General features: G+C 37.7%; 1 protein-coding gene across 2 annotated transcripts in view; it reads right to left on the reverse strand.

The window, feature by feature from the left end:
• EEA1 (early endosome antigen 1) overlaps window positions 1-15,648 on the reverse strand; it is a 65,866-nt gene that overhangs the window by 49,257 nt on the left and 961 nt on the right. The window contains exons 2-3 of one of the 2 annotated variants that reach the window (XM_030261213.4): window positions 8,820-8,912; window positions 6,223-6,345 (exon numbers count right to left, since the gene is read on the reverse strand). In XM_030261213.4, the coding sequence (XP_030117073.2) occupies window positions 6,223-6,345; window positions 8,820-8,912 (216 nt within the window). The remainder of the gene's footprint in view (window positions 1-6,222; window positions 6,346-8,819; window positions 8,913-15,648) is intronic. The other variant, XM_030261231.4, reaches the window with a different exon arrangement.

Consider the following 15,648-nt stretch of genomic DNA (forward strand, 5'->3'; position numbering starts at 1 on the left):
TTTGTATGAATCAATAAGACAGCATTCTTTGGGAAGTATGCCAGGATACTAAAAGGAACACTAGAAGGAAAATCTCACTACAAAACTAGCGTGGGGTTTGGGAGTTTTTTTGTACTAAAATAATATACAGAGCTATTAACTATTGGAAGAACTTTGGCCAACAACATTGAAACACAGTGCCCAGCAAGAGCAGGGCACAGACCCACGGGTAGACAAGTGCACAACCAGATCAACTGCAGGCTATCACAGAGTCCTCCTAATCCTCACATAAACTATTTCCAGTTTAAAATCATGTAACTGGAAAATAAGTGTGTAGGACTGAAGGGCTTCTGGGTTTCTGTCTTTTCCTTATGACATCTGTAGGACTAGGGGCGATGGGGTTGGCTGTGTAAAGAAGTATTTTGAAAATTTCAGTCTTTTCAGAATATTGTCTTGCTTTTAATGATTTTTTTTCATCAGCTGAAGGCTCCCAACTGAGGTTTAAAAAAATCCAACATTTACATGTAGATGTCTACTCCCCAGTCACTACCAATGTAGAGCTATTCAACACAGTTAACAGAGCAAGAACTAGTCACCTGACTGAACAGATGTGTATACCTTAAGCAGGGTCAGCATAACAACTCCCAGGGCTCCATCATCAGTAACGGGAACCTCAGACACCTACATATAGATGTATTCAATCTCTCTTCTTCTGCCAACTGCTCTCCTATTGCCCTGAGCTTTAATGAGATGGTCTTTTAGAGCTAATATGAAATCTTGCCTTAATTAATGAGTGAGAGCGCAGCTTACTTTACTCAATGTTCCTTTTTCACAAATTAAAGCCAGAGGACAGTTGAAGGACAGTCACACGGGCAAAACACTTTTTACAGGATGGAATTCAGATGTGCTCATGTCCTTAGAATCCAAGGAAGCTGGGAAATATTTAGGTTTTAAAGTCACCGCCATAGCAACTCAGCTTCCTTAGCACCTTCTAGCAATATCTGATCATAGTGTAGTCAATCCATTTTAATACTACATAGAATTAAATAAGTGGTCCCATTTAGGATGCTATGATTGCTAATGATCTACAGCTGTGTGTGGTAGAGAGCCATATAGCACAAATAGCTTCATATAGCACAGAGCTGCTCTTACTGATACAAACAAAGCTTCTGCAACATCCTGTATTTTTATTCCAGCACTTCCATCACGAGTCAAGCTTAGAGACCCATGTAACTTTACTGCTTCACTGTTTTCCATTCTTGGAAATCATTTAAGAACTGTGATTTAAAAAAAAAAAAAAACCACAAAGAAACAAACAAACAACCACAACCCTACAGAACCATTTCAGGATAACTGATACTTTACCAGAAGGAAAACATTCATGACTGTTTTACTATATACATGCTATAGGACAGCTTAGTCCAAACCAAAAACCAGGATGCACTTTAACATGCTTGGCATTCAAATTACTAGGCTTTAAGTTTAAATAGATTTGAGTATCTAAGTTTCACCATTGACCTTCCAGAAATACCAGGCCAGCACTCCCAGCTACAGCCCGTTTCCAGTGAGCTGCATAACAAAAAGCCAATAGCAGTGATTGAAGCCCAGGGCTGTAACCCCTTCTGGCCATGACCTATGTTTGCCCATCTCTCAAGAACCCATTAGCAACTCTCATGCAGCTGTACTGGTACAATAAGCTGTATGCTGTGAATAGAGTCCAGCATGTTTAGAAAACTGAAAGTAAGCTCACCATTCATGTTTCTTCCACTGCAGGTGAACCTCCACAATTTTCCTCAATACAAGATACACATCTTCATCAGCACTCAAACAGTAAATCCAAGCTAAAACCCAGATATTCTCCAGCTACAGAGTGATTTAAAGTCTGAAACATTTTACATGATGGAAGATCAGAAACTACATATTTAGGGCCAGTGGAGAGAAACGTAAGTGATATTTCAGAGCTGAAAGATATATCAAGTAGCTTCTAGATTGCATTTTCCAAATATATCAAAGCAATTAACTGAATCCTCAGGAAGTTCTCAGAAGCAGATTAAACAGTCTGCCTAGACAGCAAGGACAAGACTACATTTCATAATTTATTTCAGAATGCTTACATATTGATTTAAAAAATCATGACCTATTTTAAGTTAAAGAATAAATAAATTAGGTCACTCCTTTTATATATTGCTAAAAAGAAAATACAACTGACATTTTTCATGTCTTTCACCAGATAAAACCCTTTCCGCTGTGTTTATGTAAACAGTAAGATGACAGTGGCGTTCTCAGATAACATCTTTATTTAATCATTAGAAAAGTAGGTTAAAAGGTCATGTTCAGTATAATTAAGACCTGCAGTCCATTTCAATTTTAAGTATTTAAACTTCTGGACAAAGAGAGCAAAGATGTATTTATATAGTATTTTAAACCAGAATGTAGAATTTATTTCTTCCTAGAAAAGACACTGGATTCTTCCTGAGAAGGATAGAACCAACACAATTTCTAGCTCAGTTGTCTTATGTTTTTACTGCTATTGATGAGTAAGACTAAAATTGTGTCCTACAACCTACAAGACCACAACTTTGTCATCAGTTAGAAATTCTAATTGGGTGGATCTCTGTTTCTTAAAGAAAAGTCATATTCCATGGCCAAGTCAATCTCTAATTTTTCATTCTCTTAATACTGTTCAGATGTTGAAGGAAGTTAATATACTAATGCAACTCTATCAATAATTTTTGTTCATGTGCAAAGCAGGCAAGTACTGTTGAGGTGAAAACAGGCACTAAACCTAATTTGAGAAGCAACTGAAAGAGAATAAAATATCAGCTTTAAAGCATTGACATGATGTTCTGTGCCATAACAGTCTGCAACATTCCAAGGACATGCATAGAAACAGAAGATTGCATCTACAGTAAGAGACAATTTGGGGGAAAAAAATATAAAGAATGTGGTCTTTTTAAAGACTGACATTAAAAACACACATTTTTGCACAACTACTATGCCAATTTACATTCTCTGTAATTCTGCTATGAAAAGCCTATTCAGAAAACATCAACGTCATATCTTGCCTGTATTAGACAAGAAACGCACTCCTTCCAAACATCTGGAAATTTATGAAGACTACCCAAAAGAACTGTCTGAAAATTGTCTTAGATTTAGCCCAATGGTGGATAAGACATCAGATATTACCAGCCGCTATATTCTAAATGCTGCGGGGGTATCATTCAGTGGTTGCTTTGGATGCCTCAGATAAAAACAGGACAGGAGGTCTCAAACTATGCCTTTCTACTGACTCACTGTTTAGATGTTCTGAACGTCCAACAGAGACTGTCAAAAAATGCAGGACACAGTTTAGAAATGTATCATTCCTTTCAAAGAAAAGAAAATACAACAGAAGCCACCACACAGCTTTTGTTAGTGACACCACTGTATACGTGGAAGATGGGAAACAAGTTTGGGCCCTTTGTGATGTGTGTGACTTTCATGCAGTATTTGTTTGGTTAAGTTGGCTATACATGGACAGGTATTTGCCAACATTTTGGTGGTTATTCCTGCAGCTGAATAGGCCACTGTATCTTAAAGCATGGCTTCATCACACCTTTGGGGGTAGGGGAAGTATTACACTGACATTTTCACCAGTTATCATAGGTTTCAACCCCTAGTTTGAAAAAGAGCACTGCAGAGAACTGTTCAAGAAGATGGCCATAAATCAGGCTATAGGCAAGTAGCAAGAAACCTTCCCCACAACAGGACACTGCAAGTGTGAATGCTTGTTACTGAAAAACAAAGACCAACTCTCACTGCATGGAGGACAGAGAGGAAGGAAAATCAAGGAGAACAGAGAGGCACTCACTACAATTTTCATCAGCTGATAGGTGTATCAGTGGAAGGAGGGCTAGCAAAGAAACTACATGTAAAATCTAAAGCAAGGTACCAAGGCTTTTGTTAACCAAGTAACAATTTTTCAGGTCTTAACAAAGTGTAACTAAACACTGGCCTTGCAGCACATCCTATCTCCTTGTTTAAGGAGAATTCACTAGCAAAAATCCTGAACTCACAAGCTTCTTCAACACTGTTTCCAACAAAAGTTATTTGAACTCTTCCCAGTTCTATGTACTATCCACAGTACTGAGCACAAGCAATACCACTAAACATTAACAGATTAAATAAGGCAAACTGAGCAACGCTTCATATGTCTGCTACGTAAGATGACATTGACAACATTTTATCATTGTTATAATGCTGTCCCAGAAATGACAGAGATTGAATGAGGTGTGACAGCCTGGCTGTGTTGCTTTTTCAATGTGTTTGCTACAAACGCAACCTATTCTTTTCCATCAGCAAACAATCAGCTTGCTCGTTGACTTCTCAGTAGTCAAGGACATTAAACTTTTCATACTAGTATTGTTTATAGTTATTAACAGAACTCCCCACTTTTTCAGTGCTTCTAGGCTTTCTCATATAATACAAGATCAAACTGAAAAAAACCCCACACATATATTTGCTTTCTTTGTTCCTCACCTCTTACAGATATTACTGAACCACAGTACAAAGAAACACAGCTTTAGCAACAGGAAACAGCAACAGCTAGAAACAAGTGAATTTGTATTTCAAGTGCTACACTCAATACATAGTGTATTAAGTTAAAAGCTGTAACCAGCTCTTGAAAAGTGGAAAGTACTGACCAAGGAACTGACAAAAAGTCAGTGGAAAAACAAAAAGCCAAAGTGGGCAAAAACCGTGCAGCCGACTCCATAAAATATGCTAAGCAAAACCAGCTTAAATAAAACAGTAACTTCTTCAGGTAATCAAACCACGTCTGATGGCTCACATGCCACAACCTACTGACACCATCACATCAGGAATGCCACAGCTTATTCAAGTACAGCACTTGCATCGTGGCCAGATAATAAAGCAAATAAGAAGTTGACTTGACCACAACAGAGCACTACTGACAGCCTCTGCTTCAACAAGAGGCAGTGAGGAGTCCATCAAAAAAGCCATACTTAAGTTACCCTGGCTCTGAGGAGGTCCCACACCACTCCGAGATGTGCAGTCTTGCACATCAGCAGGTCAGTCTTGCCACACATCTTCCTCACTTTACCAGGTGACACTTCACACTCAAAATGACATCTCAAATTATCTCTAGAATAAACAAGGTATTCATTCTTTCCATCATTTTTGGGAATAACATCCAACAATTTGAAGTTTTCCCTTCAGAAATACACTGTAAATACACATAAAGTATAAGGAAGGAAAAAGACACTACCTAGCAAATATAACAACAAATATAACAACAACAATAAAATCACATCACACACACATCCTAGAATAAACACTTAGATTTCAAAACTCATCAAAAGTAAGGTTGGCAGAAACAATGTAAAACTTCACCTCTGTACAAAGCCATTTAGTGCACAGCAAACTGCCTACTCCTAGAAGCCAAATCTACTCTCTCAAGGTTTACAGCAAAAAGAATCAGACAGCCTTGTGCAGCTGGAGGCTGCTAACTTCCAGAATCTAAATTCTTCTAGTTCTGGACCATAAAACCATGCATTGTGTTTTAAGTGTGTAGTTTTACACTGCACAACTGGAAGAATTTAGAAATGCACTACAATTTATATCTACTAATTGGAAGAGCCTTTGCATTTCACTGGGGGCATAAAAAAATCCATCAAGATTATCTACTAAAAATTTCTTTTTCTGATTATTTTTATAATGTTGCTGCAATACGTAAGTCTTAAACATGTTCAAAAAGAGAAGTTTCTGAGTTTTTTTACATTACCACCCTCTCTTCTCTTTTACCCAATGTACCTATCTTGCACTAGAAATTGCTTTTAAAAAGGTTATCTAATAAGACCTCAAAACATTTCTTTTCAGAAAGGATGTGCCTGATCCAACACTTAGTTTATCACAATACCGAGTCCGATGTGAAGACAATCAAACAAGGAAACAGTCTTTTTTATAAGAAAATCATGCAAAAGCTGTTGTAAAAGAAAAGTGTGTATATCAGTGACTGCAAGTCTTCCAATACTGCAAGTGTTTCATGTCACAGACAACTGCAAAACAGAAGACTAGACATGAACTAATTCTTTTGCTGAATGTATACTTTCGAATTATGCATATGAGATCAAATTGTGTTTAAGCAAGGAATCAAAAGAAACAATTTAAAAGGCTGACACTGGGTAAATATGTAGTAAAGCAGCCCATCACCAAAGCTATTTAAATAAAATAAACAAGACCCACAGTAACAGCTGGGAGGTCACGAAGCTCCTGTCTTCCTTTTGTCCCAGTGTGCTCACTCTGGTAATGTTCAGACAGATCAGTGGGCGTTACACACACTTTCATACACAATGGACAGATGAAGCCCTGTGAAATGTACATTTGTTTTTCAGAAACTAATAAAGACAGAAAAATGCAGATCTGGAATCAAAAGTTTGAATTCTTATGCTGAAAGCTCTCTACAATCACCAAAAGCAAAGTCTGATTTCCTTTTGGAGAGAGAACTTTTACAAACCACAGCAATACCATAGAGAAAGCAAGAAGGAAGAGCTATTAAGGACATGAAAATAAATAAATCTAAAACATGCCTTAAGAACTAGGACCATGCTGCATACTACTATGTGTTTTCCTGACACTCTTTGTGCCCCCTTCATGTGACAGAAACAAGCTGCATAAAAAATCGTGAATGGAGCATTACAAGGCATTACGTCACGTCCATCACAAGGTTTCCTGTAAGGGTGCTCAGATGTTTCAGACAAAGAGGGAGTGGTACAGTGAGATTGCAGAAATGCCTCCATAAATTAATAAGCAAGTTTGCAACAGCAGCAGGAGAGGCTGAGGCAAACCTGTCTAGTTAACACAGTTACTTTATACTAAGGAAATCACCATCTCACTGGTAGACTCGCCAAGCATGGAATATTTAGCAACCCTGTACTGTTGACAGTTGCACTGGGACCTAAGCTGCAAAGGTAAGAGAGACTCATTTGTTTCCTCCTTGGGCAGATTGAACAGCGAATAAAAGATTTCATTATAGGTCTACCTGTGACCTGAAGTGCCAACATGGTCACAGACAGGATATGAGCAAATTTTTAACTCTTCTTGAGCAGTTTGAGCAGTCTGAATTCACATTTTCCCACTCCTTCTGTTTCATACTACAATTCTCAAAAATCAGGATTTATTTCAACTAGGCTTTAGGAGAAAGGAAACATACAAATCTGCACAGATTTCACAATTATTCTCCATTTGAATCTTGCAACAATACAAATTAGAAAATCTAGCTAAGAAACTGCAGTGAAAACAAGTTAATGGACTTCTGACTGCATAATAACGCAGAACCAGATAGGAATATCATGATAAAACAAAGAGCTGTGAGGGAAAAGGAAGGCTAACAGATTTGAGTAGTCTTGTGAATTAAAAACCCATCACCAGGTTCAAAGCTCAGTTTCAAACAGACTTTGAAATTCAACACTAAGGATAACATTCAGTGCAAAAAATTATGGAATTATGGACAACTAAAAGATACTTTTTTATGTAACACATTCATATCAAGAGTGAAAAGGCAGCCTGTGGTCTGATCCAGTTTCAACTCAGTAGAAAGAACAGCCAATGGGGCAATAGTGCAGGCACACCCCACACTGGAAGCTCATCCCACATCAAGAAAATACCACTCCATCAGTACTGATGGACCTTACAGCACCCACAAGCCCTACAGTCAGCAATGCTGCACTCATGTTAACAGAACTGTATCATTTTAACCCAGCTTCAGAAAGAAGAGATCATCTCCATTGCATGGTTTTATGCCTTAATCAACTAAAAAAGCAGTAAGATTTTAGTCTGCAATTTAAGAATATTTATTTGCTTCAGGGATTGTTAAATATGCACACAAAACAGATTAGGACTCAAAAATGTGTGACATGTAGAACATGCAGCAAAATATTAAGAAATGTCTGATTACATTGACTGCAATAAGGCTTTAAGAAAGAAGCAGATGCAAAGACAGGATTTGAAACTGCACAGTGAAAGTTTCTCCTATCTCATATCACACACAGGAGTATTTGAATCATCACACACTTTCTTCAGTGTAAGAAAGGGCACTTTGCTCCATTTAATATTGTAATACGGGTAATTAGTCCTGCATGCACTGTATATACATTGTATATGTATGTTAAGCTCAAAACATTTTCAAGATAGGTAATCTACACTAGCACAAATGAGCTTCAACAGCCAATGAAGTCAGTTTGTGTTTTTCAGAGCTAATGTCAGACAATAGTGTAAATACAAAGACATTAAAATATGGGATTGCAGCAAGAGTAACAACTTATTCTGCTGATTAAGTATGGCATACAGCACATATAACTGATAGGATTTATACTTCAAATGCATTTATCTACCAAATAAAACCCAATATATTTGATACTTTACAAGAAGGAAGAGGATTCCAGTGTACAGTATAGTTTAGCAGAAGCAAGGCAAAACGGAAGTACAAGCACAATAAAATGTCAATCCTTGTTTTTTGCAGCTCTCATGAAAGATTTATTAACAAGGAGTCTTAAGTTTACATCTCATTGCTTTTAATTTTAATAATTCATCTCCAGAACTACAGAAAGAATTGCTCCTGACTGCTTGGATAGATAAGCCTAATTAATAGTTATATATAAAAATGGCCTAGTCTTCCTTTTTTATTTAAATAACAAACAATTTTTAGAATATGACATTTGTAAGTATTTGTTTAGTACAGCTAATATTTAGGAAGGGCATCAAAAGTTACTCCAACAGATCCATGGATCAGAGAAACAGCATACAAGATTTAAGACACCAGTCCCGTGTATGGTGCACAGTACCTCTGAGGAGCCTTCATTGTTCACGTCCACGGCATTTCCGGGTGTGGCAGATGAATCTGAATCCGAACTCTGAGACCCACCTCTACCTGGAGTCTGAAATAGATGGGGGAGACAAAAATGAGAATCTATATTTTAATACTTAATACCTATTTAATAAAGCACATATCCTATACAAAGGCCTCTCTTCTACTTCTTGGAATACAGAGGCATTTTCCCTCCAAAAGAAGTGAACACGTAGACAAGCAATTATATAATTTTCAGCACAACACTTCAACAAAAACTTATATCCAACACTCTCCATCCACAAAAAACCAAGCAGATACCAGAAGCAAAGGCCAGGATTTTAAAACACTTCCTCTCATGAATGCTCACTACAAAACAAAAACTTTGGTTAAACTCTGCCCTTGTATTACTTACTCTCGGTGATGTTAAATTAGGTCGCTATATCCTATAGGAAAACAGTAGAAATTACAATCTAAAAAGTTTCATTACTAATAAACTACTATCATCCTACTTTCTTGATAACTTTTCTACATTCTGGACAAGCTCTTAAATATATGAAAGACTGAAAACCAAAATCTGAGAACTCTGCTGATTCAACAAGCACACAAGCAGGTACACTGTCTTGATTGGAAAAAATAAAAATAATCAAACCTGTGGTAAAGTTATAACATGCTAATCAGTGAGACAACCTAAAAAGATATATTCCTATGAATATGCTGAAAATCAAAACAACAGTTCCGATTTGAAACTACAGACTTAGGTAAAATAAGTAATTTTAGTTTCGTGATCTTGGTGCCTCCAAAATCTTATCTGGAAAAGAATTTTCTTGCTCAAATAGACCCTTTTTTTGAAGGCAAATCAGTTATATAACCTCTTATAAGATATCTGCAGCACACATGACTCCCATTCTTTGAATATTACGTATATTTTCCTGCTTTGATTTAAAAATAATGTTCTGTTTTCAACTTTCATAGATAACAAAGATTAACAGCCTTTTACTATTTATCAAATCTAAAAAATATGTCACTAATAGCAAACATTCTGCATTAATAGGTCAAGTTTACTGATTAAGAACTTACTTCCCAGTGAAATACATTTCAGTTTTGGAAAGGCTCTGAAGACTGGCCAAAGTGAAGTGAGGAGAGAAGCACTAAGCTATGGGGACTGGTGACAGGAAGAGAAGACAACCATCTCTCCTTATTCCAACCTTCTCTGAAGTAATCAGTTAAGTGACCAACATACTCTGGTTTTCCTACTCCATGCTTTTTTCACTCTAGCTGTATTGTATTTCTAAAGAAAATACGAACACCATTTCCTTCTAGCACAGCATACAAAAGGAATAGGCAATGCAATGCAAGCTCTGCAACTTAATAATAGGAGAGGCAAAAAAGGGGGTAAGCAGAGATTCTATACACATGCAAAATATGTCAAAGTGAAGGCATTGGTACTTCTTCCCAGGGTTACTGATACAGACACTAAACAAGGTACATCCCAGCATGGACCACAGGTGCACACTCTTCATGCTTCCACGTGACATCAAACTGAGAGGACCAGCTGATACACCCAAGGGCAGGGCTGCCACTCAGAGGGACCTAGAAATGCCAGAAGAAACAGGCCAAGGGGAACCCTATGCAATTCAACAGGGATAAATGCAGAGTCCTGTACCAGGGAAGGAAAACTCCTGGCAGTAACAGAGGTCTCTCTGCTGAAAAGGACTGAGGCCTTGTGTCAGCCAGCCAGCTGAACAAGAGCCTGCAGTGTGCTTTGTCTGCAGAGGTGGCTGCCAGAAGCCTGGACTGTGTTAACAAGGAGCTCAGCCAACTGATCAAGGGAAGTGATCATTCCCCACTGGCCAACAGCTAGTGGACAACGTTAAGATACTGCACTCCTAGGCCAGGAGATAAACTGATAAACCAGCACAAGTTTAGCAAAAGGACACCAACACATCTGAGGATGAAGCATCTGATGAAGCTGAGGGAACAGGGCTGGCTCAGCCTGGAAGTACAGACAGCTTTGGGAGCACCAAACAGCAGCCACACCACGACTCATCAAGAGGCCATCAAACAGAGGAAGCCAAGCTGGTGTAAGCAGCACACAATGCTAAAATGAGCAAAAACACAGTAACTGAAGTGAGAGATTCCTACTGATTGTAAAGAACAGCTTTTCCAGTATGAGATAGGCCTGAGCAACTTACTCTTGACCTCCAAGCTGATCCTGCCCACTGCTCAGACTAGGGAGCTCCTGAGCTCCCTTCCTGCCCCAATTGTTCTGCAGCATAAACAAGTGCTGCCCACAGAAACACACATCCCACAGGAAAGCTTTGAAATACAAGTAGCTCCATTAATGAACATGTGGATTGTGTTCCATTGACAGTCAGCAGAATAATATCTAAAACAAATGGTAAATTGAAGCCAGGTCTCCCAGGAAGACAGGTAAGTTAGAATACTGCATCTAATGTTTCATGGCACTAAGAAATGGTCCTGCTGTGTCTTTAGGCAGCATCTACCTCCACTTTTGCAATATCTTAATACACCCTTTCAGCATACCTAATGAATCATTTTGTCCCAAAACCAAGAATCTTCTGCAACAATTAAGATAACATTTTCTTCATCTCATATCATAACTCCTTATACAATACTTCTGTACATTTTTAATTGCCCATCCCATTTCACCCCAGAGTTGACTCCATTTTGCAATGAGATTTGCATATTTAATTCTGCTAGTTCTAGCACCACAAATTTGAGATTATTACAACCTGCGGGATGCAAGCTCTTCTGTTATTACTCCACTGTACACTGTTATTACTCCATGGTTGCTTAAAGTACTTGCTTTATGAAACTCTTCAGACATGCTATAATCACACTAATAAGCACTGGATGGCATGTCTTATTGCATGCACTGTATGACAGAAATTATTATGCAATACCTGGTAAAATCCTTTTAACCTTTCAAAAATCAATGTGTGCTCTTGAAAAGAGTAACTATAATTCCAAGCTAGATTTAGAAAGCTTAGTACAAATGGTGACATTTACTGGTGAGTGTCATGTGCTGTAAAGAAGAGTAGGAAGGAAAGAGGTCATTAAGTAACTTTCAAGTTATAGTTCATAGTATCCATTTGCAAAATGGATAAGAAATATTAAATAAAAAATTGGAAGAATGTTAAGGAAGCCAAGATCAAAAATGAAATTAATATATCTTTCAACATTGTAATAATTTAAATATCCTTCACCTACCAAATAAAGAATGGGACATTGCAAATGTATTTTTTTAATTGATCATTGCATCATCAAATCAGTTCACACACACAGTCATGCTATGCTCATGTACCACTGTGGTATCACATTCCATTAAACAAAAAAGAATAACAACACATTGAACAATTTGGACTTTGTAATCTACGAAAGGACTCAAAATGATGTTCTTTGTTTTCAGCTGGCCTATACAGGGGAGCAAATAAATGACTTACTAACCCCAGAGAAAAAGAAAATTTCCACACAGGCTACTGTGTACGTACAATTACAAAATTAACATTTGACATCTGAAGGCATAGCCAGAGTAGAAAGACTAATGCAAAGTTAGTCTTTGATCCAGCATACTTCTCTCCTAGTTGTCAATTACATTTGTCTATTTTACAGAGAAGCCTATGTTTCTACTGCTAGCCCTACAGTTGTAGAAGTAATATGCTAAACTTCATAATGTTTTCTCAAAACTGCAACCTAATATAAAGAAACATCATTAACAACAAAAATTATGAAAATGATTGCAGCTTGTTTTCTGAAAAGGAATAGAAAATTATATAATGAATGAGTTGAGTTAATGTTTCAAGATGAGAGAGTATAAATATAGACCACTACCGTGTCATTTTCACAGTCTTTTATCTGTCTATAGCTACATTCCTTTCAGCCAGAATACTCTTTTCAGCAATTTTAAATTCAGAATAAATTAAAACTGCTGAAAAAATAATGTAAAGCCTTGAAATGTGAAAAAAATACAGATTTAACAGGTTTTCCAGCACAGATTTAAATACAGCTACTAAGGGTACTACTACAACCATAAAAAAGTCCTGAAGCAACAAACAGGACACAAAAATGAGAAGGTAAGAGGGCCAAAGCCCTTCTTGCCAAAGAACTCCCAGTGCTAGGAACAGGGTATTTTGCCATACAGAAAAGTAACACCATTTACTTCTAAAGCAGTGTGACACTACTTTATGACTCTGTAAAATGAAATTACTCCTGACTTCAGAGGGCATAAAACTTTTCTTTCTCATCATGCCATCAGTTTCACACAAGCACACTTTGTACCCAGGAAGAGGCACACATTTGACTCTGAGGAGAGGGCAGAGGCACAGCTGCAGTTCAGCATCTATCCGAGTAAATATGCAATCTAGCGAGCCCCGCACTTATAAATGTGAAAAGAAAATTATAAGTCAGGTATGAGATGCAATGATTTCAGACAAGATAAGTAAATACCTCTGTGCCTGAGCCTGGAGTAAGAGAAAAGATGACTGTACTACCTGAGGTACAGAAATGCCTGCAAAGCCCTGTTCTCTCCCAGACACCACAATCTCAAGACCAAAAACTCAAGCATTAGTTAGAAATAGAAAGCAGTAGAAGAGCACAGGGAGCACCCAAACACAGCACAGTAGTCAACAGTTGTAGACTGTTAAAGACAAATAATGGAGACAAAAACTAATGTAAAAGTCATCACACTGGTCCAATAGATGAGTCACCACTAAAAAATCATGAGCAATGGGAAGAAGGCTCAGAAGGAGGTAACAGCAATCAGTTTTCTACCAGCTGAAAATAAATCCCTCCTCCTTGAAAATACGAGAAATGAGTTCTGCTTTAACAGGCCATAGGCAACTTCCACTGTCCCACAGTAGATTAACAATGAAGAGATGACACAATGTCCACAGACAGCATCAAAGTTGAACAAAATAAAGAAAATACTGCTCTCCAAGGAATCCACTGACAAAAATCAAACTATTTGAGCAGGAAAGGTAAGTCTCAGACATTCCATGCAGATGCCTTTTGGGAAAAACTACCTTTTTCTAGATCAGCATAATGAACAATGCATGAAACCAGGACGTGGCAACAATGTACAAAAGGGAGTTTTAAGGTGCAAACATACAAAACAGGTGGATCCCTGAGATGTCATGTTGAAAACACACGTAAAATTTAAAAACTTGTAAAAAACTTCAGAAGCTTGTAGAGAAAGGACGTAAAATGAGAAGCTAGGTGAAGACAGCATGGAGATACTAACCTCAAAAACTAAATAAGTCATGTTTCCATTATAATACTTTCCACTTTGAAAATATGTCATTCAAAGTCACAGTGAAGATGCTTTTAAAAACAGAAATTTTAACTGTGGATGAAATAGAAAGGTGATCAAGGTAGAGAAGTAGTATAAAAAAGAAACATTTGATGTTTTGAAACTTCAGGAATCAGAAACTATAAATAATATCTTTAGCTGTTGTCTTCCTCCTTTGCAGCTTGTCAGCCAGCCTAATAAAGTAATAAAAAATGTAATGAAGAATGTAAATAATGTAATCAAGAATTCCTTTTTCAAAAAACATGCTTTTATAACTCAAGTTATATCACCATTAATGCCTAGCTCTCTGGCTAGAAAGGGTGGCATCACCTATAAATATATAACAAACCAAACAGATATGCAAGAAGCTATGTTTCAGGGACAGAAAGGCAGTGGTTTTTTTGCCAGCTATACAAATGATGGACAATAAAAAGGTCAAGAGGAGGTTCCTTATCCTTCAAATACTGTACGAGAAACATGAAAGATATTAATGATTATGTTCTTTAGTAAAATATCTGACACAAACCTAAGGTTCATTTTTAATACCAAAGTACAGCAGAAGTATTTTTCACAGTCTGCCAACCAGAGTGCAAGTCAAAATGGTACATGTGTACGAGGTTGTGCATGCAATCACTATTTTTACAAAAATGCCTAAAGCCCCTTTTAGTATCAGGTGAATTTTTCAATGTCTATTTTTGGCAAAAGTTATTTTCAGCAACTAAAAAGTTTACACCTTCAAAAATTTTGACATTTCTCTTATTTAATTTTTAGGCTGGAAGAAGTCTGTTTCACCTTTCTTGACAATAAGCTCTCCTGTAATCTCGTAATTTTCAGGAGCAACTGCAGAACAACTATTAGTTCAATCTTTTGGAAAAGATGTCTTTCTCACACAGAAACTTTTGCACTGACTATAGGTGTGATGTCTATAAGATGTGTTTAGCTGAATTCGTACTTAGGGACAAATATCCTTTGGCACTATATGAAGCCTTTTCCTCTCTCACAGAAGCCTTCCTTCATGGCCTGGTGTTTCTCAGAATCAATAAACACCCAGTTAACTGCTGCCAATGTTTAATTAGGTCCGTACCAAGTTTCCTGCTTGTTAGCAGGGCTTCCCATTAAGCTTCAGGAAGGAAGTTCCTCCTTGTAAACACAAAGCTCCAAATAGACCAAGATCTTCACCTGCTCAGGGTCTATAACCAAAAATAATCTGACGTATGTTTTACACTGAAAAAGCTGGTGTTAGGCTTACTTTATTTCCCCTCTCATTCTTGTAGCAACGCTTCTCTGCATGGCAGGTAAGGAGAGTAAGCCAGCGTTTCCAATAAAACACTTTGTCGCAGAGGTGTTACACAGACAGCACGCTCTGGAAGCAACAGCGGATCAAACGGGGAGAGCAGCTGGTTTTCCCTCAATCCGTGAACGCCTCCAGCGTGACACGGACGCCGCTCTCTTGCGGTACGGGATCTGGAGCGCTGCCTGCCCACGGCCGGCGTGACTCAACCCTTTTGGGTGCATC

This window comes from Taeniopygia guttata, chromosome 1A (assembly GCF_048771995.1).
Source record: "Taeniopygia guttata chromosome 1A, bTaeGut7.mat, whole genome shotgun sequence".
NCBI classification, from domain to species: domain Eukaryota; kingdom Metazoa; phylum Chordata; class Aves; order Passeriformes; family Estrildidae; genus Taeniopygia; species Taeniopygia guttata.